This window comes from Hyla sarda, chromosome 2 (genome assembly GCF_029499605.1).
Source record: "Hyla sarda isolate aHylSar1 chromosome 2, aHylSar1.hap1, whole genome shotgun sequence".
NCBI lineage: Eukaryota > Metazoa > Chordata > Amphibia > Anura > Hylidae > Hyla > Hyla sarda.
The window spans coordinates 503,732,253-503,758,228 of NC_079190.1; the positions used below are offsets into that span (position 1 = coordinate 503,732,253).

General features: G+C 40.1%; 1 protein-coding gene across 4 annotated transcripts in view; it reads right to left on the reverse strand.

Annotated features, from left to right (window-relative positions):
- Nucleotides 1–1,003: 1,003 nt before the first annotated feature.
- ILDR2 (immunoglobulin like domain containing receptor 2) overlaps nt 1,004–25,976 on the reverse strand; it is a 301,458-nt gene continuing 276,485 nt past the window's right edge. For 2 of the 4 annotated variants that reach the window (XM_056559850.1, XM_056559848.1), the window contains 6 exons: nt 12,549–12,695; nt 10,862–11,032; nt 8,834–8,947; nt 4,475–4,673; nt 2,703–3,330; nt 1,004–1,367 (listed from right to left, as the gene is read on the reverse strand). In XM_056559850.1, coding sequence (XP_056415825.1) covers nt 1,332–1,367; nt 2,703–3,330; nt 4,475–4,673; nt 8,834–8,947; nt 10,862–11,032; nt 12,549–12,695 — 1,295 coding nt within the window. In that variant the 3' untranslated portion in view covers nt 1,004–1,331. Of the gene's footprint in view, nt 1,368–1,769; nt 3,331–4,474; nt 4,674–8,833; nt 8,948–10,861; nt 11,033–12,548; nt 12,696–25,976 lie in introns of those variants that run through there. The other 2 variants (XM_056559849.1, XM_056559847.1) reach the window with 1 other exon arrangement.

Here is a 25,976-nt window from a genome sequence, read left to right on the forward strand (position 1 = left end):
AGTACTGAAAGGATTAAGATTTTTTAATAGAAGTCATTTACAAATCTGTTTAACTTTCTGGAGCCAGTCGATATTATATATATATATATATATTATATATATATTTAATCATTTTTTTTTTCCTGGATAACCCCTTTAAAATTAATAGACTTTTTCAAATAGTGAATTATAATCATCCAAAATGTTTAACATTTCTTTCTCAAATCGGAGAATCTTTTATTTGTATATTTGGCCAATTTAAAATTATGAAAAATATACATCTTTCCATAATTAATTGATCTCGTTACATTTTAAGACACGTATTTGAGAAATTTTAATTTCTAATAAATAAATCTTAATTTACTTAAAAATGTATGTCTTATTTTTTTCTGATAAGAAATATATTTTAGCGAAAATAGTTTAATTCAATTAAAAATGTATTTTCTAGAAAGAATTTAGTTTTTTTTTTCCTTTTTTTTTTCTTCTTCTTGTGTGTCTGTGAATTCGGCCGCTTTAACACAAAGACGTCACTAAGTCCTTTTCCTTGGACACTGAATGAGAGGCACAAAGAGGTCGGATGGTACAAAAATAACACTGTTTTTTGAGTGTGAGACATAAGGAATGTTGGAGAATGGAGGCAATTTCCACCCCTGTTAAAGGGTTACTCCACTGCCCCAGTGTCCGAAACATTTTGTTACGAACGCTGGGTGTGGGCTACTGGGGTCGTGACGTCATGCACACGCCCTCAAGTGACGTCACGCCATGCCCCCTCAATGCAAGTCTATGGGAGGGGGCATAATGTCACGCCACTCAATGCAAGTCTATGGGAGGGGGCGTGGCATCACGCCACGCCCCCTCAATGCAAGTCTATGGGAGGGGGCGTGGCGGCTGCCACGCCCCCTCCCATAGACTTGCATTGAGGGGGCGTGGCGTGACGTCACTTGAGGGCGTGTGCATGACGTCACGACCCCAGTAGCCCACACCCAGCGTTCGCAACAAAATGTTTCGGACACTGGGGCAGTGGAGTACCCCTTTAAAGTTTTGGTTTAGGAACAGGAGTAAGATAAAGTGTACTAAGGCTTGTCCTAACACAATCTAAAATAGTGGCAAGTTGTGATGCCCCACATTTTTTATTTTTTTTTTCTCTCAATTTTTAAGGTCCATTACTGGTTGGGTTGTATACCCAGCAGGAGACCATTGCTTCCAATTTAAGGCCCAGTGGTCTACTAGCTATTTAAAGATCTTCCGCGTCAAGAAGGGGTTGTCCACAGTGGCTAATGGCTCTGCCTCTCGTTACCAGGACTGCCTCAGTACCTCCTCCAAAGAGCATCTTCCTTAAGTCTTTCACGGTGTCAGACAACCAGGGACATCCTGTTTGGGAAATCACCCTGTGAAAAATAATAAACAGTAAGATATGAACATGACAAAATGGAGAACAAAATGATTAACCTTCCCCTGTCCTCGGGGTAAGACAACTAGCAACCCCAACCTACGGCCCTAAATTTTTGAATTTCTACAATTGGACATCCCAAGCAATACACCTAGCCCCGGCCACCCTACTGAGACCACCATAAAAAAAACAAAAAGGACTGGACTGATGTGAAACACATGATCCATGACATGGACAGATGAAAGGGCATGGTGACATATGGAGTGGATGAAAATTGGGAATTTTTGAAATTTTTTTATTCCCCCCCCCCATTCTTTATCGGATGTTTCCCTTATAATAATAATAATAATAAGCACATAACTAAACGGAGAGAAGATGATTATCGGAGAATAAAGGAAAACACCCGTCTGTTTTTTGATTTTTACTTTTCTCTTGTTTCAATTTAATACATTTCAAAAGGGAAAAAAAAAAAAAAAAAGTTTTTATACATTTAATAAAAAAGCTGCCACATTTTACAGATTCAGGTAAATTAATTTTGGGAAACAAAAATAAATAGCAGCAGCGGCAACACAGAACAGTTTAATATCTGTACAAGTCTATTATGTTTTTGTTTTTTTTATCGCTTATTTTTGTTTATTGTTGCAAAAAAATAGATTTCTGATTTCAAGGTAAATTTTTAAAATTCAGTCTTTTTTTGGAGCAGCTTTTTTTTTTTTTTTGAAACTGCACAGACAACGCGGCATTAACTTTTTTTTTTTTTGTTTACTTTCTTTTTTTGTGTTTCTACAACATTTCATTCTTAGGTCCATGACAGCAATAAAATAACCACAAAAATCAACCTAAAAAAGTGTGGAACTTCCCATATGCCCACATTGTATTTTTTTTTCTTTTTCTTTTTTTTTTTTATTCGTTTACAAAGATTTTCAACTCAAACATGTATCCCTAGTTCAACCATGCCTGCACAAGACAAGTTACATCTGGATCCAAATATACAGAATAAATATATATAAAAAAAGACATATTTAACCACTCATTGTCCATAGCATGGAGAATTGTCCAAACAGCCCAAGTTTATCCTGTTATTTTTAGATTTTTTTTTGACAAACCCAAAAAATAGGACAAAAAAGTCCCTGTTATTCGAAATGTGGCCAAACTGGAGCTGCCTTTACACAGCATGCACTTCTCGATTGGCATCATGTTAATGGTCCACCAACATTGTGGAATAGTGTCCTCACACACACATTCTACCCACTTTTTCTTAAATTTTTGACAAAGCCCGCCAACCCCATTTGGCCTGTGACCCATTCATGTAAAAAAAGAAGGCTTTTCTCACTGTTTTACTTGGTTGGTCCTTTTTCTTCCTTTTGTCTGAGGTGCTGAGATAGGAGTGTTCTCTCGAGCGAAACGGGAGAGCCCGGGCGAGCTCCCTCTCACAGTATGGAGGAAGTGAGTCTTCTTCCTCAACTTTGTAATCTTTGCTGTCTCCCGTCTTGAACGTCGGAGATCGACCGTAGCAGCGACCCGAGTTTTGCCGCAAGCTGAGTTTGGAGGGGGTTACGATGGTTTCCTCAATACCCCTTGATTTCCTTTCGAGAACACTGCTAAGATAAGCGTCATCGTAACTCTGCCCCATTCGGGATATCCTTTTGGGCAGATGCTTGTCCTCTGGGGCTCGTATCCTAGACGGGCTGAATGACCAGCCTCTTTCGTTGTCTGTAAACAGTTCCCTGCCGTGGTTTCTCTTCCCATAGTAGTCGTCAGTCGAGCTGTCCTGGTATAGAGATCTTCCTCTGCATTCCGACCTCTCAAACCTCGGCCCTGTCCCGGGACCTCGGCTGTCAGCCCGGCGGGACCTCTGTTTATATGAGTCTGCAAATACAGCTAATTCATCTGTAGAGACGGCTTGGACAGCCATTGGGAAGGCTTTCCTCTCTAAGACCTCCGATGTTGGTCTCTGGAGACTGTGGGGGGGGGGGGGGGAGACAAAAATTGAAAAGGAGTCACATGTATAAAAAGGAACTAAACAACAACTGTATGCCATAGAATAAACCAGTGATCAAAATTTTAAGGAGTGGTCTAGATTAGGAAAATGTATCCCCTATCTGCAGGACAGAATACGGGATAAATTACCTAAACTGCCCTACTAATATTTTGAATAATTATACACTGCAATGTCCTATTACTAAGAAAACAGATACAACCTGATAGCATGAACCCTTCCCCTTATGTTATATTCTGACTTAATGAATATTTTCTATACTGTTTATAGGTATGTAAGTTTATAGCTACATAAATGTAATGTAATGTATGTACACAGTGACTCCACCAGCAGAATAGTGAGTACAGCTCTGGAGTATAATACAGGATATAACTCAGGATCAGTACAGGATAAGTAATGTAATGTATGTACACAGTGACCTCACCAGCAGAATAGTGAGTACAGCTCTGGAGTATAATACAGGATATAACTCAGGATCAGTACAGGATAAGTAATGTAATGTAATGTATGTACACAGTGACCTCACCAGCAGAATAGTGAGTACAGCTCTGGGGTATAATACAGGATATAACTCAGGATCAGTACAGGATAAGTAATGTAATGTAATGTATGTACACAGTGACCTCACCAGCAGAATAGTGAGTACAGCTCTGGGGTATAATACAGGATATAACTCAGGATCAGTACAGGATAAGTAATGTAATGTATGTACACAGTGACCTCACCAGCAGAATAGTGAGTACAGCTCTGGGGTATAATACAGGATATAACTCAGGATCAGTACAGGATAAGTAATATAATGTATGTACACAGTGACCTCACCAGCAGAATAGTGAGTACAGCTCTGGAGTATAATACAGGATATAACTCAGGATCAGTACAGGATAAGTAATGTAATGTATGTACACAGTGACCTCACCAGCAGAATAGTGAGTACAGCTCTGGGGTATAATACAGGATATAACTCAGGATCAGTACAGGATAAGTAATGTAATGTATATACACAGTGACCTCACCAGCAGAATAGTGAGTACAGCTCTGGAGTATAATACAGGATATAACTCAGGATCAGTACAGGATAAGTAATGTAAGGAGAAATCACTTACCTACTCCTGAAGCTATCATCTCGAAATTTGGAACATGCTGAGGGTCTCGCTGTGGCCCCTACCACCCCTGACCAGTATTCCTTATCTCCGTCAATGGTACAACTAGCAGGCAGCGGCTTTCTGTGGACTTGCCGATAGGAACGGTTAAAGCTAGAGTTGTCTTCATGCAGGGAGCTTAACTCTGAGATGGTGTGGCTGTCTGGAGGAAGACAGTAATAAGAAAGGTGAAGGCGGAATCATTGGACACCATTATATGGAGCTTCTTTTGTTCTTGCGAACAGTTTTTAATCATCTTTATGTCTTTTTGATGTCTGACAACCACTGTGATTATCCTGCTCAATAGCCAAGAAGTCTGAATGGATATTCGCCCTTTGTAATAAGTCCTCAGTCCCGTTCCCTCTGCCTAGATGGGCAGATGTGTTATTCTGGAGTCTGGTAAACTGGGAAGAAACCATTCTGGTTGTCACCCAAATTTCCTAGAAATAGATTTTTTTCATGACTATTTATTCGTGACTTGTGAAGTGTTGGCTCAGCTCTTTATCAGGTGGTCATATGGTCGGTCATTGACTATAATGGCCGGACGGAGCAACCTCTGAAGACAGGAATTCACAGCCAGGAGTCTGTATTAGTTTAGGGGTCTGGTCTGAGGTCTGTATTAGTTTAGGGGTCTCGTCTGAGGTCTGTATTAGTTTTACTGGTCTGGTCTGAGGTCTGTATTAGTTTAGGGGTCTGGTCTGAGATCAGTAATAGCTTAGGGGTCTGGTCTGAGGTCTGTATTAGTTTAGGGGTCTGGTCTGAGGTCTGTATTAGTTTAGGGGTCTGGTCTGAGGTCTGTATTAGTTTAGGGGTCTGGTCTGAGATCTGTATTATTTTAGAGGTCTGGTCTGAGGTCTTTATTAGTTTAGGGGTCTGGTCTGAGATCTGTATTAGTTTTAGGGGTCTGGTCTGAGGTCTGTATTAGTTTTAGGGGTCTGGTCTGGGGGTCTGTATTAGTTTAGGAGTCTGGTCTGAGATCATTAATAGTTTTAGGGGTCTGGTCTGAGATCTGTATTAGTTTTAGGGGTCTGTATTAGTTTATGGGTCTGGTCTGAGATCTGTATTAGTTTTAGGGGTCTGGTCTGGGGTCTGTATTAGTTTAGGGATCTGGTCTGAGATCAGTAATAGTTTTAGGGGTCTGGTCTGGGGTCTATTAGTTTAGGGGTCTGGTCTGAGATCTGTATTAGTTTTAGGGTCTGGTCTGGGATCTGTATTAGTTTAGGGCTCTGGTCTGGGGTCTGTATTAGTTTTAGGGGTCTGGTCTGGAGTCTGTATTAGTTTAGGGGTTTGTTCTGGGGTCTGCATTTAAGGGATTCTTCATTAATTTAATGATCTTTGCAATCTAATTGGTTTATTCGGGAGTTTGGTCTGGGATCTGTATTAGTTTAGCGGTTTGTATTAGTTTAAGTGTCTGGTCTCAGCTCTGTATTAGTTTAGGGATCTGGTCTGGGATCTGTATTAGTTTAGGGGGTCTGGTCTGGGGTCTGTATTAGTTTAGGGGTCTGGTCTGGGGTCTGTATTAGTTTAGGGGTCTGGTGTCTGTATTAGTTTAGGGGTCTGGTGTCTGTATTAGTTTAGGGGTTTGGTCTGGGGTCTGCATTAGTTTAGGGGTCTGGTCTGGTGTCTGTATTAGTTTAGGGGTCTGGTGTCTGTATTAGTTTAAGGGTCTGGTCTGAGGTCTGCATTAGTTTAGGGGTCTGGTCTGAGATCTGTATTAGTTTAGCGGTCTGGTCTGGTGTCTGTATTAGTTTAGGGGTCTGGTCTGAGGTCTGTATTAGTTTAGGGGTCTGGTCTGAGGTCTGTATTAGTTTAGCGGTCTGGTCTGAGGTCTGTATTAGTTTAGCGGTCTGGTCTGGCGTCTGTATTAGTTTAGGGGTCTGGTCTGGTGTCTGTATTAGTTTAGGGGTCTGGTCTGAGGTCTGCATTAGTTTAGGGGTCTGGTCTGAGGTCTGTATTAGTTTAGGGGTCTGGTCTGGTGTCTGTATTAGTTTAGGGGTCTGGTCTGAGGTCTGTATTAGTTTAGGGGTCTGGTCTGAGGTCTGTATTAGTTTAGGGGTCTGGTCTGAGGTCTGTATTAGTTTAGCGGTCTGGTCTGGCGTCTGTATTAGTTTAGCGGTCTGGTCTGGTGTCTGTATTAGTTTAGGGGTCTGGTCTGAGGTCTGTATTAGTTTAGGGGTCTGGTCTGAGGTCTGTATTAGTTTAGGGGTCTGGTCTGAGGTCTGTGTTAGTTTAGGGGTCTGGTCTGAGGTCTGCATTAGTTTAGGGGTCTGGTCTGAGGTCTGTAATAGTTTATGGGTCTGGTCTGAGGTCTGTATTAGTTTAGGGGTTTGTTCTGGGGTCTGCATTTAAGGGATTCTGCATTAATTTAATGATCTTTGCAATCTAATTGGTTTATTCGGGAGTTTGGTCTGGGATCTGTATTAGTTTAGCGGTTTGTATTAGTTTAAGTGTCTGGTCTCAGCTCTGTATTAGTTTAGGGATCTGGTCTGGGATCTGTATTAGTTTAGGGGTCTGGTCTGGGATCTGTATTAGTTTAGGGGGTCTGGTCTGGGGTCTGTATTAGTTTAGGGGTCTGGTCTGGTGTCTGTATTAGTTTAGGGGTCTGGTGTCTGTATTAGTTTAGGGGTCTGGTCTGGGGTCTGCATTAGTTTAGGGGTCTGGTCTGGGATCTGTATTAGTTTAGGGGTCTGGTCTGAGATCTGTATTAGTTTAGGGGTCTGGTCTGAGGTCTGTATTAGTTTAGGGGCCTGGTCTGAGGTCTGTATTAGTTTAGGGGTCTGGTCTGGGGTCTGTATTAGTTTAGGGATCTACATTTATTTAAGGATCTCTGCAATCTAAGTTGTCTGTATTATTCAGGAGCTTAGTCTGAGTGAGATCTGGTCATATGGTAGGCCACTGACTATAACGACCAGACCTTGCAGCCTCCGATAACAAAAAATCAGAGTCAGGATTAACAGTAACACCAGGAGTTTGTTCTGCGGTCTGTAGTAGTTTAGGGGTCTGATCTGGGATCTGTATAAGTTCAGGCGTCTGGTCTATGTTCTGTGTTAGTTTAGGGGGTCTGTATTAATTTAGGGGTCTGGGCTTCATGATATTAAGAGGCATGTATTGGGTTTCTTTTTAGAGGGTCTGGTATGGGATCTATCATGATATCATTTAAAGGTGTACTCCACTGAAAACATTTTTTTTTTTTTATCAACTGGTGCCATATAGTTAAACAGATTTGTAAATTACTTCTATTTAGAAAATCTTAATCCTTCCAGTACTTAGCAGCTGTTATTTGCTCCACAGGAAGTTCCTTTCTTTTTGGATTTACTTTCTTTCTGACCACAGTGCTCTCTGTTGACACCTCTGTCTATGTCAGGAACTGTCCAGAGTAGGAGAGGTTTGCTATGGGGATTTATTTATGCTTTGGACAGTTCTTGACATGGACAGAGGTGTCAGCAGAGAGCACTGTGGTCAGACAGAAATTAAATTAAAAAAGAAGAGAACTTCCTGTGGAGCATACAGCAGCTGATAAGTACTGGAAGGATGAAGATTTTTTTTTTTATAGAAGTAATTTACAAATCTGTTTAACTTTCTGGCACCAGTTGGTTTAAAGAAAAATGTTTTATACCGGAGTACCCCTTTAAGGGGTATGGGTGTCTGTATTATATAGGTGGTCTGTATTTATACAGGTGTTTGGTTTGTGGTTTGTATTTATTTGGGAGTCTACTCTTGGGTCTGATTTCAGGTCTGGAGTCTCCAATATTGATTCTGGTCTGGGATCTGTATTATTTTTGGAGTCTTGTGTCTGCATTTATTTAGGGGTCTAGTCTGGCGTCTACATTTAGAGGGCGTGGTCTGGGTTCTTTCTTTAAATCTTGTCCTATGTCTCTATTTAGTTGGTCTTCTGTCTGAACTATTAAGACGGTCTAATCCCGGGTCTGTATTATTTTAGGATCCTGACTGATTCCCTTATTTTGAGCCCCTCCCATTCCCATTGACGTTGCGCTCTTCTAACCATACAAACAGAACGCCAATGTGAACGGAGTCATAGTGAAGCAGCCATACCTTAGTGCCTATAAAAGCTGTTAACCCTTAGATGGCCTAATGCGTCTGCGTTTATTTTCCTCTAGGCTGAACAGAATATAATATATTTCTGCGCTGGGACAATGCGAGGCTGGAAGTGACAGCTCGTAACCGTGACTCATTGTGTAGGTGGCCGACGAGTTCACCAAAAAAAAATGACTCAGTTGAACAGATTCTGAAGTGTTGGATTAAACCTTTAATTCTCGCAATGGAATCGGCTAGAAGTGAAGACATTCTGTATGAAGCACTTACATCGTTCCCGCATCCTGCGCGCAGGGTCAAACTGAGCCAGTTCTTTCTCCACGTAGTACAGGACCTTCATGGAATCGCGCTCCTTGTCGGCCTGGATGCGGTAACCTTTACGCACTGATGAGAACACAGACATATCAGTGTAGGACAGTTATAGGCAACCTTCGGCACTGCAGATGTTTTGGACTACATCTCCCATGATGCTTTAGCATCATGGGAGATGTAGTCCAAAACATCTGTAGTGCCGAAGGTTGCCTATGCCTGGTGTGGGACATGTAAGGACAGGGCATAGTCTCTGTGCTACTGTGAGGGAAGTCCGCTCGTTTATATATACTCTTTTATATACTCCTTTTATGTTTTATATGCCATCTTGTTTATCATCAGCCATGTTGTCTATAATCCGCCATCTTGTCTGTATTCCTTCATTAAGAACTAATCATGAACTTCACAAGCTAGTGAAGTTCATGATTAGTTCATAATGAAGGAATACAGACAAGATGGCGAATTATAGACAAGGTTTCCTATGCCTGTTGTAGGACCTTTATGGACAGGGCATTGTCTCTGTGCTACTGTGAGGGAAGTCAGCTTGTTATACATTTTTATATACTATTTTATATACTCCTTTTATGTTTTATACGCCATCTTGTATATCATCAGCCATGTTGTCTATAATCCGCCATCTTGTCTGTATTCCTTCATTAAGAACTAATCATGAACTTCACAAGCTAGTGAAGTTCATGATTAGTTCATAATGAAGGAATACAGACAAGATGGCGAATTATAGACAAGGTTTCCTATGCCTGTTGTAGGACCTTTATGGACAGGGCATAGTCTGTGTGCTACTGTGAGGGAAGTCAGCTTGTTATACATTTTTATATACTCTTTTATACGCCATCTTATATATCATCAGCCATGTTGTCTATATTCCCTCATTGTGAACTAATCATGTACCTAACTAGCAATTATAGCCAGGAAGCTTGTATTCAAGGTTACAATTGCTGAGCTTGCAGGAAGCTTCAAGGCCATCTAGTTTGAAGCCTCACACACATCTTGTCCTTCCTGCTTAGAGATAAGACAGCTGTTGTGACCATGTATAATCTGGCAGTGTGCCGTCCTATAAGAATCTTGTTTTTTTTAGTAAACGTCAGAAGATTGTGTATACAGCTTTGGGGTCTGTGTCATTATTTCTACCCATCAGGCCTGATCAATTATAACTTCCAATTTTATGGTGTCCATTTTAGGACATCGTCAGTCGTCAGACGTAACTCCGTCTCCCATCAGGTGAAACGGCGTTCCGCCTCCTCCCTCGGGCCAATCTCCGTCAGGCGTCAGCCACAACTCCAATATCCCTCCGTTGTCATCCTAAAGTCTCTCATCCGAAACTCTGTCATCCCTCAGACAAAAAACGTTCCTGCCGTGTAGCAGAGCCGAGTCAGTGTCTGCTCTCTGCTATATGGGTCCTGCTGTACATGTTATTCAATGTCGGCTCTGCTATACAGACTCTGTAGCGAATGTAGTGTCTGTTGTACACGTGCACGTTTCACAGTTTCGACTCTGCTATACATGCTGTGCAGCGTCGGCTCTGCTATGCGTCAGGAAGGCAGGAGGGCGTTTTGGACGACAAGAGTTTCGGATGAGGGAGGATGGAGTTGTGGCTGAAGGATGACGGCGATTGGTCCGAGGGAGGAGGCGGGACGCCGTTTCACCTGACGAAGGACGGAGTTGCGGCTGACAACTGACGGCGATTGGTCCGAGGGAGGAGGCGGGATACTATTTCACCTGACGGAGGACGGGGTTATGTCTGACGATGTCCTAAAATGGACACTGTACAATTTGGCCTCAACAGCATAATCCTATGGGATCCATTGCATTTCCCTGACACTACTACACATCCTCCTCTAGTGACCTGACACATCCCGTTTCACACCATGACACTGTCCGGTCACATGCACTCACGCAGAATCATCTCCTGAAATACTATGTGCTGCTGGTGGACCCTGTTCCTTCCACTATGTACTATAACTGATTTACCATTTTGCCCTCCTAAAGAGTCACTCTGCACCAGCGGTGGAACGTGCTGTTTTTCCATTAGCATTGGTGGCGGCACTGATGAAACAGGAACTGTGGAGATGTAATATGGCGGGCAGGCAGTGGGAACAGCGGGGGGATATCCAATCTTTGCAGCTTTGCCTGCTTCATACACTGTAGAAGAGAGAATAAATATGGTTACATGATAAGAATTTGGAAATATATTATTTAACAGAGGGTTCAGAAATTTGACACATTTATTATTGAGTGCAATGTTTAACCAGTATGCAGGAATCTCGGAGGCTCCCCCTAGTGGTGGGCCTTGGCAGACAGAATATTATCATTTTGTCTATTTAGGGGGTATTTAGATCGGTAGAGAAGAACTAAGCCTATTATTGAGTGTAATGTGTATCCAGTATTCAGGGAGCTCGGAAGCTCCCCCTAGTGGTGGGCATTGGCAGACAAAATATTATCATTGATCTTTTTGTCTATATAGGTGATATTTAGATCGGTAGAGAAGAACTAAGCCTATGATTGAGTGTAATGTGTATCCAGTATGCAGGGAGCTCGGAAGCTCCCCCTAGTGGTGGGCATTGGCAGACAAAATATTATCATTGATCTTTTTGTCTTTATAGGGGATATTTAGATCGGTAGAAAAGAACAAAGCTTATTATTGAGTGCAATGTATAACCAGTATGCAGGAATGTGAGGCTCCTCCTGGTAGTGAGCATTGGCAGACAAAATATTTTGATTAAAGGGGTACTCCGATGCTCCAGTGTTCTGAACATTTTGTAGGCCGTGATTGTGACGTTATGGCCATGATGTCATGATGTCACGCCACGCCCCCTCCATTCAAGTCTATGGGAGGGGGCGTGTCGGCCAACACGCCCCCTCCCATAGACATGAATGGAGGGGGTGTGACATCACGAGGGAAGTGGCCCTGACGTCACTACTACTGCCGCAGGAACCCGGCGTTTGTTTAGAACGCCGGGTGCTCCGGGGGGCCCCAGCAGCGGGACCCCAGTGATCAGACATGTTATCTCCTATCCTTTGGATAGGGGATAAGATGTCTTATCACAGAGTACCCCTTTAAAGGGGTACTCCGGTGGAAAACATTTTTTTTTTCAATTATCACGTGCCAGAAAGATAAACAGATTTGTAAATTACTTCTATTAAAAAAATCTTTATCCTTCCAGTACTTATTAGCAGCTGTATGCTACAGAGGAAATTCTTTTCTTTTTGAATTTCTTTTTTGTTGTCTTGTCCACAGTGCTCTCTGCTGACACCTGATGCCCGTATCAGGAACTGTCCAGAGCAGGACAAAATCCCCATAGCAAACCTATGCTGCTCTGGACAGTTCCTGACATGGACAGAGGTGTCAGCAGAGAGCACTGTGGACAAGACAAAAAAGAAATAAAAAAAAGAAAAGAATTTCCTCTGTAGCATAGAGCTGCTAATAAGTACTGGAAGGATAAAGATTTTTTTAATAGAAGTAATTTACAAATCTGTATAACTTTCTGGCACCAGTTGATTTAAAAAAAAAAAAAAAAAGGGTTTTCCACCGGAGTACCCCTTTAAACTTTATATCTATACAGTGGACACTGAGATCGGTAGAGTAGAACAAAGCTCAGCTATACATTAATCTGTTTCATTATATAAGGATATACTATAGTAACCTGGTGATACTTACAGGCTCTCGGACAGCAGCAGGTTTCTGGGCAGCAAGGACAGCGAAGGTAACAACAACAGCTGTGGGGGCAGCACTGGCACCAACAAAGGCCCACCATGGCGAAGAAGAGGAAGGTGCCGATTATGACCAGGCAGACAAACGCCCATTCTGCAAATGACAAAGACGATTCGCTGATCAGTGTAAAGGTGCAGGAAAGGCCACCGAAATGAAAAAAGTTCTGTCATTGTTAGTTTATCCTTGGTCTCCCGATGCCGCCATTGTAAAACTCATCATTCCTTCTTACAAGTATGACTTCTTGCACATGGACACCACTTTAAAGGGGTACACACCAATGGAAAACATTTTTTTTTTTTTATCAATTGGGCAGACAGTTAAACAGATGTGTAAATTACTTGTATTTAAACATTTTAATCCTTCCAGTACTTATCAGCTGCTGTATGCTCCACAGGAAGTTATGTAGTTCTTTCCAGTCTGACCACAGTGCTCTCTGCTGACACCTCTGTCCATTTTAGGAACTGTCCAGAGAAGGAGAGGTTTGCTATGGGGGATTTGCTCCTACTCTGGACAGTTCCTGAGATGGAAAGAGGTGTCAGCAGAGAGCACTGTGGTCAGACTGGAAGGAACTACACAACTTCATCTGGAGCATACAGCAGCTGATAAGTACTGGAAGAATTCAGATTTTTTTTAAAGAAGTCATTTACATATCTGTTTAACTTTCTGGAACCAGTTGATGTGAAAAATTGTTTTCCACCGGAGTACCCCTTTAAGAAGGAAAAAACTTTAGCTCCTGTAATGGTTGAAGGTGGTTCCTCACTACGAAAAAGCTTTTCTGTATGCTCTGTTGGAATATATGGACATAGAGGAAGCTTACTGCTCTGTTAAAGGGGTACTCCGGTGGAAAACTTTATTATTTTTTTTTTAATCAACTAGTGCCAGAAAGTTAAACAGATTTGTAATTTGTAAATTACTTCTATTAAAAAAAATCTTAATCCTTCCAGTACTCATTAGCTGCTGAATACTACAGAGGAAATTATTTTCTTTTTGGAACACAGAGCTCTCTGCTGACATCACGAGCACAGTGCTCTCTGCTGACATCTCTGTCACTTTTAAGAACTGTCCAGAGTAGGAAAAAATCCCCATAGAAAACATATGCTGCTCTGGACAGTTCCTAAAATGGACAGAGATGTCAGCAGAGAGCACTGTGCTTGTGATGTCAGCAGAGAGCTCTGTGTTCCAAAAAGAAAACAAAATCCTCTGTAGTATTCAGCAGCTAATAAGTACTGGAAGGATTAAGATTTTTTAATAGAAGCAATTTATAAATTTGCTTAACTTCCTGGCACCAGTTGATTAAAAAAATAATAACAATAATAAAATAAAAAGTTTTCCACTGGAGTACCCCTTTAAGGCTACTACAGGGCAAATATCCCGTCCCAATGATAAAAGCTGATCACTAGGGGTTGTCCTCAAGAAACAACCCTCTCAGGGCAAGGTGGTTGCTTCTTACTAAGGATGTCCATCCAATGAATAACCTTCCACATGTCCTATGACTCCATGAGTATGGAACCTCAATCACTTTAGGGGTGTGTTCACACGTGCATATTTTTGCTGCAAATCTGTAGCAAAAATATGCACATGTGAACGCACCGTAAAGGGGTACTCCGCTGCTCAGACATCACGCCCAGCCCCCTCAATAAAAGTCTATGGGAGGGGACGTGCTTTTATTTAAAAATCTTAATCCTTACAGTACTTATCAGCTGTTGTATGCTCCACAGGGAGTTCTTTTCTTTTTGAATTTCTTTTCTGTCTGTCCACAGTGCTCTCTGCTGACACCTCTGTCCATATCAGGAACTGTCCAGAGTAGGAGCAAATCCCCATAGCAAACCTCTCCTGCTCTGGACAGTTCCTGACATGGACAGAGGTGTCAGCAGAGAGAACTGTGGACAGACAGAAAAGAAATTCAAAAAGAAAAGAACTTCCTCTGCAGCATACAGCAGCTGAGAAGTACTGGAAGGGTTACGACTTTTAAATAGAAGTCATTTACAAATCTGGTTAACTTTCTGGCAATAGTTGATTCAAATATTTTTCCAATGGAGTACCCCTTTAAGAAGTTTCAAAATGCACAAAATAGGTTACAATAACGTAGAGCTCCCTGAATCTCCCGAAAACACAAAAGACAATGGACAATACATGGGGTGATAAACATGAGTGGGGGGGTCACAGAGAAGTATACATGAGATGACTGGCTTATGCTGAGTATACTGTTGAGTTTTTTTTTTTCAATTAAAGGGAACCTGTCACCATAAAAATGTTATCTAATCTATAAGCATCATGTTCTAGAGCAGGACGAGCTGAGCAGATTGATATATATCTTTGTGGGACAAATATTCAGTATAATGTGTAATTTATTGATTGAAATCCCAGCTCTTTCTATTCTCAGGACAGTATGTCACTCAATGATAGGACCGCCCACGGGACAAATAAGCACTGTAAGATCAGATATACTGAATAGTTCCCCATGAAGATATATATCAATCTGCTCAGCTGTTCTTGCTCTATAACACAACGCCGATAGATTAGATAGGATTTTCATGGTGACAGGTCCCCTTTAAGAAATCCTCTATGATCATTCACCAAGTGGATAAAGAATATCCAGTTCATTGAACGTTTCCTGAATCCCCTGAGAGATGTCTGGAAGACCCTAAAGAGGTGGAGAAAGGGAAAATTCTGGGTGACTGACTAGATAAAAAAAAAAGTCACTAGAAATATTGCGGCCCTGCCAGAGTTGGTTTTTGGAGCTATGTATAAAGAAAACAGACCCTATAGAAATGGTGCAATCTCCCCCCCCCCCCCCACGTCTGACCGCTGGGCCGCAATATTATTCTGTCTATTGAGGTTTACATCAAGTCGACGCCAATGCTCGCAGGCCGCAGTGACATTCACAGCGCAATCACAGGGGCGCATCAACCCGCTGTCATTGGAAAATGCCATGTGACACAATGTGACTGTGGCGCAGTCCTCCCACCAGAACACAAAGGGCTGGTAAAGTACCAGAGAGGAATATTAACTATAAATTAGTGACTCAACTCTAACAGAATCACCAAAAACCTTTTCAAATCTCGCAAAAATATTAGAAAATTTAAATTTTTTGAGGGGGGATTTGTTTTGGGTGAATCTCAAAGAGAATCTGACAGCTGGTTCACCCACGTTAAACCCAATAACCTGGGCTATAGTATGGGTGAAGAGCTGTACAATGAGGATCACTTACTTTAATCCATGGCTTATGTGCATAATTAGGTTAGTTAATAGTTTTATTCATATTGCATTCCAGGGAGCATTGGAGGAGGGGAGCCGGCTCGCCCAGCTCCCCTGCCTCATCTATATTCTGCTCACAGCGAGCCCCACCTTGATTATTCAAATTCTTCACTCTCACATCACTAGGGCGTGAGATTCTGCAGGGGAAGGTGAGCGCTCTGTTCGTACACTGAAGTCGGGTTTAGCGAGGCTTCAGGTTCTCACGTCCTAGTGATGTGAGAGTGAAGAAATTGAATAATCAAGATGGGGCGGGCCGTAAGCAGAATATAGATGAGGCAGGGGAGCTGGGCGAGCCGGCTCCCCGCCTCCAATGCGCACTGAAGTGCAATATGAATGTCATTAACGAACATAACTCTGCACATAAGCCATGAATTAAAGTAGGTGACCCCTCATTTTACAGCTCTTTACCCGTACCATAGCCCAGTATACTGGGTTTAGCGCAAGGGGAACCAGATGCTAAATTCCCCTTAAAGGGGTACTCTGGTGGAAAACTATTTATTTATTTTAAATAAACTGGTGTCAGAAAGTTAAACAGATTTGTAAATTACTTCTATTTAAAAATCTTAATCCTTTTAGTACTTTTCAGCTGCTGTATGCTCCACAAGAAGTTCTTTTCTTTTTAAATGTATTTTCTGTCTGACCACAGTGCTCTCTGCTGACACCTCTGTTCATATCAGGAACTGTCCAGAGCAGGAGCAAATCCAAATAGCAAACCTCTCCTGCTCCGGGCAGTTCCTGACATGGACAGAGGTGTCAGCAGAGAGCGCTGTGGTCAGACAGAAAAGAACTACACAACTTCCTCTGGAGAATACAGCAGCTGAGAAGTACTGGAAGAATTACATTTTTTAAATAGAAGTAATTTACAAATCTGTTTAACTTTCTGGCACCAGTTGATAAAAAAAAAAAAAAATAGTTTTCCACTGGAGTACCCCTTTAAGTATGTATCGGAAGAGGGACTCCTATCAGAGGCAGGATTTTCTGCTCTTGTACATTGAGGCAATGTGCAAGAGTTTCTAACTCAACGATTGTGTGCAGCCCCCTGGAGGTAATCTAGGGTGCTGAACTGGGGACTTAGCCCAATGAATATTAGCTGAGCGGTAAGGCTTATAGACTTATAGACTGACATTTATCTTTGTCTTTAGACGTTTTTTTTGTGTAGAAAAGGCACAAAAAAGGTGCAAGCAGGGTTTATTTGCGCCTTTTGGTTTACACATTTCTGCTGATTTTGAGTTCTAATCCACTGATTTTGCCAATACACATGATATGGAAGGGTTTCATCAACTGCGCCTTTTTGTGAAAAGGCGCAAAAAAGGCGCAAAGCCACTGAAAAGTCTCTAAAACTCCACCAGCCCAGACATAGCTTTCTGGTGTATGTGAAGAGAGAAATTTAGTTATTTGGCTGTTACCTGTCCTCCTGATTCCCTTCCCCATAATGAGTAATGGGTGCAGGAATGGGGAAGGGTTTTACTTTAAGTACAATGATGAAATTTGTATAGGAGGAATTGTTCTTTACTTTTGTAAGCTGTAAAATTAAATAATAAAAATATTTAAAAGTTAAAAAAAAAAAAAATAGAGAAATTTCTGAAAACGTGTGACCATTTAATAAATCTGGTGCTCCTACACATTACCAGCACACACACAAAAAAAAAGGTGTAGAAAAATGCTTCGCTTACAAAAATGCTATACCTACAATGATAAACGCCGACCATAGTGTATGCTTTGTCTTTCAGTGTGCAGGAGCAGGGACTCCTGCTCTTTGAGAGGAGTCCCTGTTCCTGTGCATACGATTTGTAAAAAAAAAAAAATAAATACTCCAATTAAATAATAATATTTTTGGGGAGATTGAAACAGATTTTGAACCAAGCAAGTCCTGGAAATAAAAGTAACAAAAAGTTTTACATAAAAACAACAAAACCATAATGTATTGTAGGTGATAAGCTGCCTATGAACTTCGTTACTTGATGGCCCAGATGGTTCCCCCCCCCCCCCCCAGGATTCAAAATATACCTAGGATTTTTTTGAAAACTTTTAGCATGTCACAAGTTTTGATTGGAGAGAGGCCTCTCAAAATGTTCTGCTGGGGTCTCCTTGGACAGTCACGCCTGCTGTATATGGATTCATGCAATGTCTCATAGACTTACTGTTAGTCCGTACACGGCTCGCTTGGCTTTTTGCTCTAGGGTGTGTTCGCTTTATGGCAGCTACAGTACATGGGAGTCAATTGACTAATAAATGTCATAAATAGTACAGTCTCCAAAAATTAATGGAGTACAGCCCCTCTCTAAGAAAGGGGGGGCAGGGGCTTAAAAGGGTATTCTGCCCCTATCTTAGCCCCTATCCAAAGGATGGGGGATTAGATGTCTGATCATGACCCCCCCCCCCCCTGCGATCTCTGGTGCGGCATCTCAGTCATCCGTTTCAAGGAGAGAACTCCGTGTCGGGTGACGGGCGACCACAGCGGTCATGCTCCCACCATTCATGTCTATGGAATGGAGGGGGTGTAGTGTGACGTCACAAACAGGGTAACTCGTGTTCAGAATGCCGCCATGCCGGACCGGATTGGAACCCCCTGCAATCAGACATCTTATCCCTTATCCTTTGGATAAGGGATAAGATGTCTAGGGGCAGAGTACCCCTTTAAGTTATATATATATATATATAGTATTAGTATTCTGCCTTATCTAGGCCCCAGCATCAAAATAGAGGGGCCATTTATCCCCCTGCCTCTAGTAAACATATGACTCTGCTTATCCCAACCCAGTCTGTACAGGGAAGTTGACAACTAAGCTGTAGACAACAGTGGCAAGTTTTATATATATATATATATATATATATATATATATATATATATATATATATATATATAAAACTTGCCACTGTTGTCTGCAGCTTAATTGTCTGTATATATATATATATATATATATATATATATATATAAATTGATTCAAGAATATTTAAAAAAACAAACAACTATGTACAGTCATGGCCATAAATGTTGGCACCCCTAATATTTTTATAGAAAATGAAGTATTTCTCACAGAAAAGGATTGCAGTAACACATGTTTTGCTATATACATGTTTAGAAAAATTTAAGAAAGGTGTCAACGCAGGATAGTTCGAATGGTGGATAAGCAGCCCCAAACAAGTTCCAAAGATATTTAAGCTGTCCTGCAGGCTCAGGGAGCATCAGCGTCAGCGCGAACTATCCATCGACATTTAAGTGAAATGAAACGCTATGGAGGAGACCCAGGAGGACCCCACTGCTGACATAGAGACATAAAAAAAAGCTAATTTTGCCAAAATGAACTTGAGTAAGCCAAAATCCCTCTGGGAAAACGTCTTGTGGACAGATGAGACCAAGATAGAGCTTTTTGGTAAAGCCCATCATTCTACTGTTTACCGAAAACAGAATGAGGCCTACAAAGAAAAGAGCACAGTACCTACAGTGAAATATGGGGGAGGTCAATGATGTTTTGCTGCCTCTGGCACTGGGGGGTCTTGAATGTGTACAAGACATCATGAAATCTGAGGATTACCAATGGATTTTGGGTCGCACTGTACAGTCCAGTGTCAGAAAGCTGGGTTTGTGTCCAAGATCTTGGGTCTTCCAGCAGGACAATGACCCCAAACATACATCAAAAAGCCCCAGAAATGGATGACAACAAAGCGCTGGAGAGTTCTGAAGTGTCAGCAATGAGTCCAGATCTAAATCCCATTGATCATCTGTGGAGAGATCTTAAAATTACTATTGGGAAAAGGCGCCTTCCAATAAGAGACCTGGAGCAGTTTGTAAAGGAAGAGTGGTCCTCCCAGCTGAGAGGTGTAAGAAGATTATTGATGGTTATAGGAAGAGTGGTCCAACATTCCGGCTGAGAGGTGTAAGAAGCTTATTGATGGTTATAGGAAGAGTGGTCCAACATCCCGGCTGAGAGGTGTAAGAAGCTTATTGATGGTTATAGGAAGACACTGATTTCAGTTATTTTTCCCAAAGGGTGTGCAACCAAATATTAAGCTAAGGGAGCCAATAATTTTGTCCAGACCATTTTTGGAGTTCGGTGACATTATGTCCAATTTGGTTTTTTTCCTCCTTTTTTGGTTTAGTTCCAATACACACAAAGGGAATAAACATGTGTATAGCAAAACATGTGTCACTGCAATCCTTTTCTGTGAGAAATACTTAATTGTCTAGAAAAATTTCAGGGGAGCCAACATTTACGGCCATGAGTGTATATATATATATATATATATGAAATATATAAAAAGAGTTCATAATAAAATTCTGTAAAATTTCAGTAATATGCCATTTTCTGATGATAAATTCCCTTGATGAAGCATTAGCCGTTGTATACCAACAGACCGGATAGGTGCCATTAAACCCCGCCCACACTGATGAGCCATCAATTCAGATGACTGGCAGGCGCACCTGTGTACGCCACTGACAGCATGTTATTACAGACGCCTTCAGGTAGCTTTATAACCCTCGGCTCACATGCATTAGAGGCTCATTAGTTTGGCGCGGTGCGTCGTGAGCGCTGCTAATTTCACTATGGTAACAATGCCGTATCTGCTTACTATATACTCAGGATTGACCGCACTGTTTGTGGAAGGAACCAGAACATGTAGAGCAGGGGTCGCAAACTGGGACCCTTTAAATGTTGCAAAACTTCAACTCCCAGCATGCCCGGACAGCCAACGGCTGTCCGGGCATGCTGGGAATTGAAGTTTAGCAACATCTGGAGGGTCACAATTCGAGACCACTGATGTAGAGGATTCTCTTCATCAGAACTGTGTCTCTTGACGTAACCTTCACAGTACGGATCGTGTTCCGGAAGCCGCACAAAGCATCAAATAGGTCAACCTTGTTACCGACCATCAACAGCGAGAACGCCGGATAAATCATTATTCACATGACAGTCCACAATGTAAGCTCCTCTTCTACACCATCCTTAAAGAAGCACTCTACTTTTTTGTTTCGGACCCGGGACGTTTTGCCGCTCACTGTGGTGGCTTCCTCAGTAGGAATGGTTCACCGCTCCTCAGGAAGGTGGCTTAGTGATCGAAGAAACGTGTGTGATCTGTTCCCCTATGGGCATCTTATGGTGTCCCTGTACTCATAAATTGTAAGGAAGCACTCTATTCTTTTGTTTTGGATCCCACTCATTTTGTCGCTCACTATGGTGGCTTCCTCAGGAGTGATGGTTCACTAGTCCTGAGGAAGCCGGTTTAGTGATCAAAGAAAAGCATGTGGTCTCTTACCCTATGGGCATCTGACAGTGTCCCTGTACTCATAAATTTTAAAGAAGCACTCTCCTTTTTTTTTTGGACCCAACGTGTTTTGCTGCTCACTATGGCAGCTTCCTCAGCAGCGATAGTTCACCACTCCTGAGAAAGCCACCTTAGTGAGCGGCGAAACACGTGTGGTCTGTTCTCCTATGGGCATCTGACGGTGTTCTTATACTCAAATTTTAAAGGAGCACTCCACTTTTTTGTTTTGGACCCCACGTGTTTCGCCGCTCACTATGGCGACTTCCTCAGGAGTGATGATTCACTACTCCTGAGGAAGCTGTCTTAGTGATCGGCGAAATGCGTGTGTTCTTTTCCCCAATATTTCTCTAAAAATGCACTATGAATAAGAAAACCCATCAAATCCGCACATAATGTGAACTGACAGCAACCCACTTGGGAGTCTCAGCTGTTTGGGCTTCTGGTTGAAGGAGTTTAGCCAGGTGATTAAATTGGCTGCATCAGGTGAATTGCAGTGATGAGACTCCACACCTTCCATGGGAAATATAGGCAGCATGAGAAAATAATTTCTGCTTTGAAATAATATCAATAATACCTGCCACAACAGCTAAAACAGGTAAGCACAGGGCAAACACAAAAAAAACTCTATATTACTCTAAAATAATAGCCTATTCTAAACTACATACTAACTTCTTCAAAGGGGTACTCTGCCCCTAGACATGTTATCCCCTATCCAAAGAATAAGAGATAACATGTCTGACCGCGATCAGACATGTTATCCCTTATTCTTTGGATAGGGGATAACATGTCTAGGGGCGGAGTACCCATTTAAAGGGGTACTCCGGTAGAATTGTTTTTTTTTAATCAACTGGTGCCGGAAAGTTAAACAAATTTGTAAATTATTTCTATTAAAAAAATCTTAATCCTTCCAGCACTTATTAGCTGCTGAATACTACAGAGGAAATGATTCTCTTTTTGAAACACAGAGCTCTCTGCTGACATCATGACCACAGTGCTCTCTGCTGACATCTCTGTCCATTTTAAGAACTGTGACGAGTAGGAAAGAAATCCCCATAGAAAACATATGCTGCTCTGGACAGTTCCTAAAATGAACAGAGATGTCAGCAGAGAGCACTGTGCTCGTGATGTCAGCAGAGAGCTCTGTGTTCCAAAAAGAAAATAATTTCCTATGTAGTATCCAGCAGCTAATAAGTACTGGAAGGATTAAGATTTTTTAATAGAAGTCATTTACAAATCTGTTTAACTGTCTGGCACCAGTTGATAAAAAAATAAAATAAAAATTAAAATAAAGTTTTCCACCGGAGTACCCCTTTAAGTCCTGGTCTAGATCGCAGAAAACAACTAAGCTAAGATCAGGACAAAAGTGGAAACTATAAATTCCCCCATAGTTTTGCCCTTTTCACCTACAAGAAAGTTAGAAAACTCTGGTTATTCTGCTGTACCAATAAAATTCTGTTCATTTTTAACTTATCTTAAAGGGTAAGGTCGCCCCCATCCTGTGGTGAAGTCTGGTACTGAGCACTTGTGCCCTGCGCCCCTACACCCCCACTGACTAATGAATGTGAATAGAACATTTATTCTGTAAGAGAGATTAAGAATGAATCACAGAATGAGCAGCACTTGGAATCTATTCTGGGGAAAGGACCACGTGGTTTATTTTACCGTCCATACGAACAAAGTCTAAGCTCTTAATTTTACATTTTTCCACATGTAAAGTAAGTATTTAGGTTTATGGCCATGAAACAATCCAGAGGTTAATACTGTTCTGGAGATGGAAAGCATAGAGGGAACATCATTAACTCCATGCAAGACACTGTATATGCTATACAAAACTATAACTACTATAATACTGCTCCTATATACAAGAATATAACTACTATAATACTGCTCCTATATACAAGAATATAACTACTATAATACTGCTCCTATATACAAGAATATAACTACTATAATACTGTCCCTATATACAAGAATATAACTACTATAATACTGCTCTTATATACAAGAATATAACTACTATAATACTGTCTCCTATATACAAGAATATAACTACTACAATACTGCCTCCTATATACAAGAATATAACTACTACAATACTGCTCCTATATACAAGAATATAACTACTATAATACTGCTCCTATATACAAGAATATAACTACTATAATACTGCCTCCTATATACAAGAATATAACTACTATAATACTGCTCCTATATACAAGAATATAACTACTATAATACTGCTCCTATATACAAGAATATTACTACTATAATACTGTATCATATATACAAGAATATAACTACTATAATACTGCTCCTATATACAAGAATATGACTACTATAATACTGCTCCTATATACAAGAATATGACTACTATATTACTGCTCCTATATACAAGAATATAACTACTATAATACTGCTCCTATATACAAGAATATAACTACTATAATACTGTTCCTATATACAAGAATATAACTACTATAATACTGCTCCTATATACAAGAATATAACTACTATAATACTGCTCCTATATACAAGAATATAACTACTATAATACTGCCTCCTATATACAAGAATATAACTACTATAATACTGCTCCTATATACAAGAATATAACTACTATAATACTGCTCCTATATACAAGAATATATCTACTATAATACTGCTTCTATATACAAGAATATAACTACTATAATACTGCCTCCTCTATACAAGAATATAACTACTATAATAATGCTCCTATATACAAGAATATAACTACTATAATACTGCCTCCTATATACAAGAATATAACTAGTATAATACTGCTCCTATATACAAGAATATAACTACTATAATACTGCCTCCTATATACAAGAATATAACTACTATAATACTGCTCCTATATACAAGAATATAACTACTATAATACTGTTCATATATACAAGAATTAACTAGTATAATACTGCTCCTATATACAAGAATATAACTACTATAATACTGCCTCCTATATACAAGAATATAACTACTATAATACTGCTCCTATATACAAGAATATAACTACAATAATACTGCTTCTATATACAAGAATATAACTACTATAATACTGCTCCTATATACAAAAATATATCTACTATAATACTGCTCCTATACACAAGAATATAACTACTATAATACTGCTCCTATATACAAGACTATAACTGCTATAATACTGCTCCTATGTACAAGAATATAACTACTATAATACTGCTCCTATGTACAAGAATATAACTACTATAATACTGCTCCTATATACAAGAATATAACTACTATAATACTGCCTCCTATATACAAGAATATAACTACTATAATACTGCTCCTATATACAAGAATATAATTACTATTATACTCCTCCTATATACAAGAATATAACTACTATAATACTGCCTCCTATATACAAGAATATAACTAGTATAATACTGCTCCTATATACAAGAATATAACTACTATTATACTCCTCCTATATACAAGAATATAACTACTATAATACTGCTCCTATATACAAGAATATAACTACTATAATACTGCTCCTATATACAAGAATATAACTACTATAATACTGCTCCTATATACAAGAATATATCTACTATAATACTGCTCCTATACACAAGAATATAACTACTATTATACTCCTCCTATATACAAGAATATAACTACTATAATACTGTCTCCTATATACAAGAATATAACTGCTATAATACTGCTCCTATGTACAAGAATATAACTACTATAATACTGCTCCTATATACAAGAATATAACTACTATAATACTGCTCCTATATACAAGACTATAACTGCTATAATACTGCCTCCTATATACAAGAATATAACTACTATAATACTGCTCCTATATACAAGAATATAATTACTATAATACTGCTCCTATATACAAGAATATAATTACTATAATACTGCTCCTATATACAAGAATATAACTACTATAATACTGCTCCTATATACAAGAATATAACTACTATAATACTGGTCCTATATACAAGAATATAACTACTATAATACTGCTCCTATATACAAGAATATAACTACTATAATACCGCCTCCTATATACAAGAATATAACTACTATAATACTGCTCCTATATACAAGAATATAACTACTATAATCCTACTCCTATATACAAGAATATAACTACTATAATACTGCTCCTATATACAAGAATATAACTACTATAACACTGCCCCTATATACAAGAATATAACTACTATAATACTGCTCCTATATACAAGAATATAACTACTATAATATTGCTCCTATATACAGGAATATAACAACTATAATACTGTCTCCTATATACAAGAATATAACTACTATAATACTGCTCCTATATACAAGAATATAACTACTATAATACTGCTCCTATATACAAGAATATAACTACTATAATACCGCCTTCTATATACAAGAATATAACTACTATAATACTGCTCCTATATACAAGAATATAACTACTATAATACTGCTCCTATATACAAGAATATAACTACTATAATACTGCCTCCTATATACAAGAATATAACTACTATAATACTGCTCCTATATACAAGAATGTAACTACTATAATACTGCTCCTATATACAAGTATATACCTACTATAATACTGCTCCTATATACAAGAATATAACTACTATAATACTGCCTCCTATATACAAGAATATAACTACTATAATACTGCCTCCTAGCTGAGAGGTTGTGTGTGTGTTGCTCTCCTGATGTCTGGAGAAAGCCCGGGGCGGGGCCACCCTGGGTGGGGAAGCTCCCCAAGCAAGGCCCAGGCTTCTCGGCCTATTCTGGGAATTAATCCCCAGACACCACAAACCA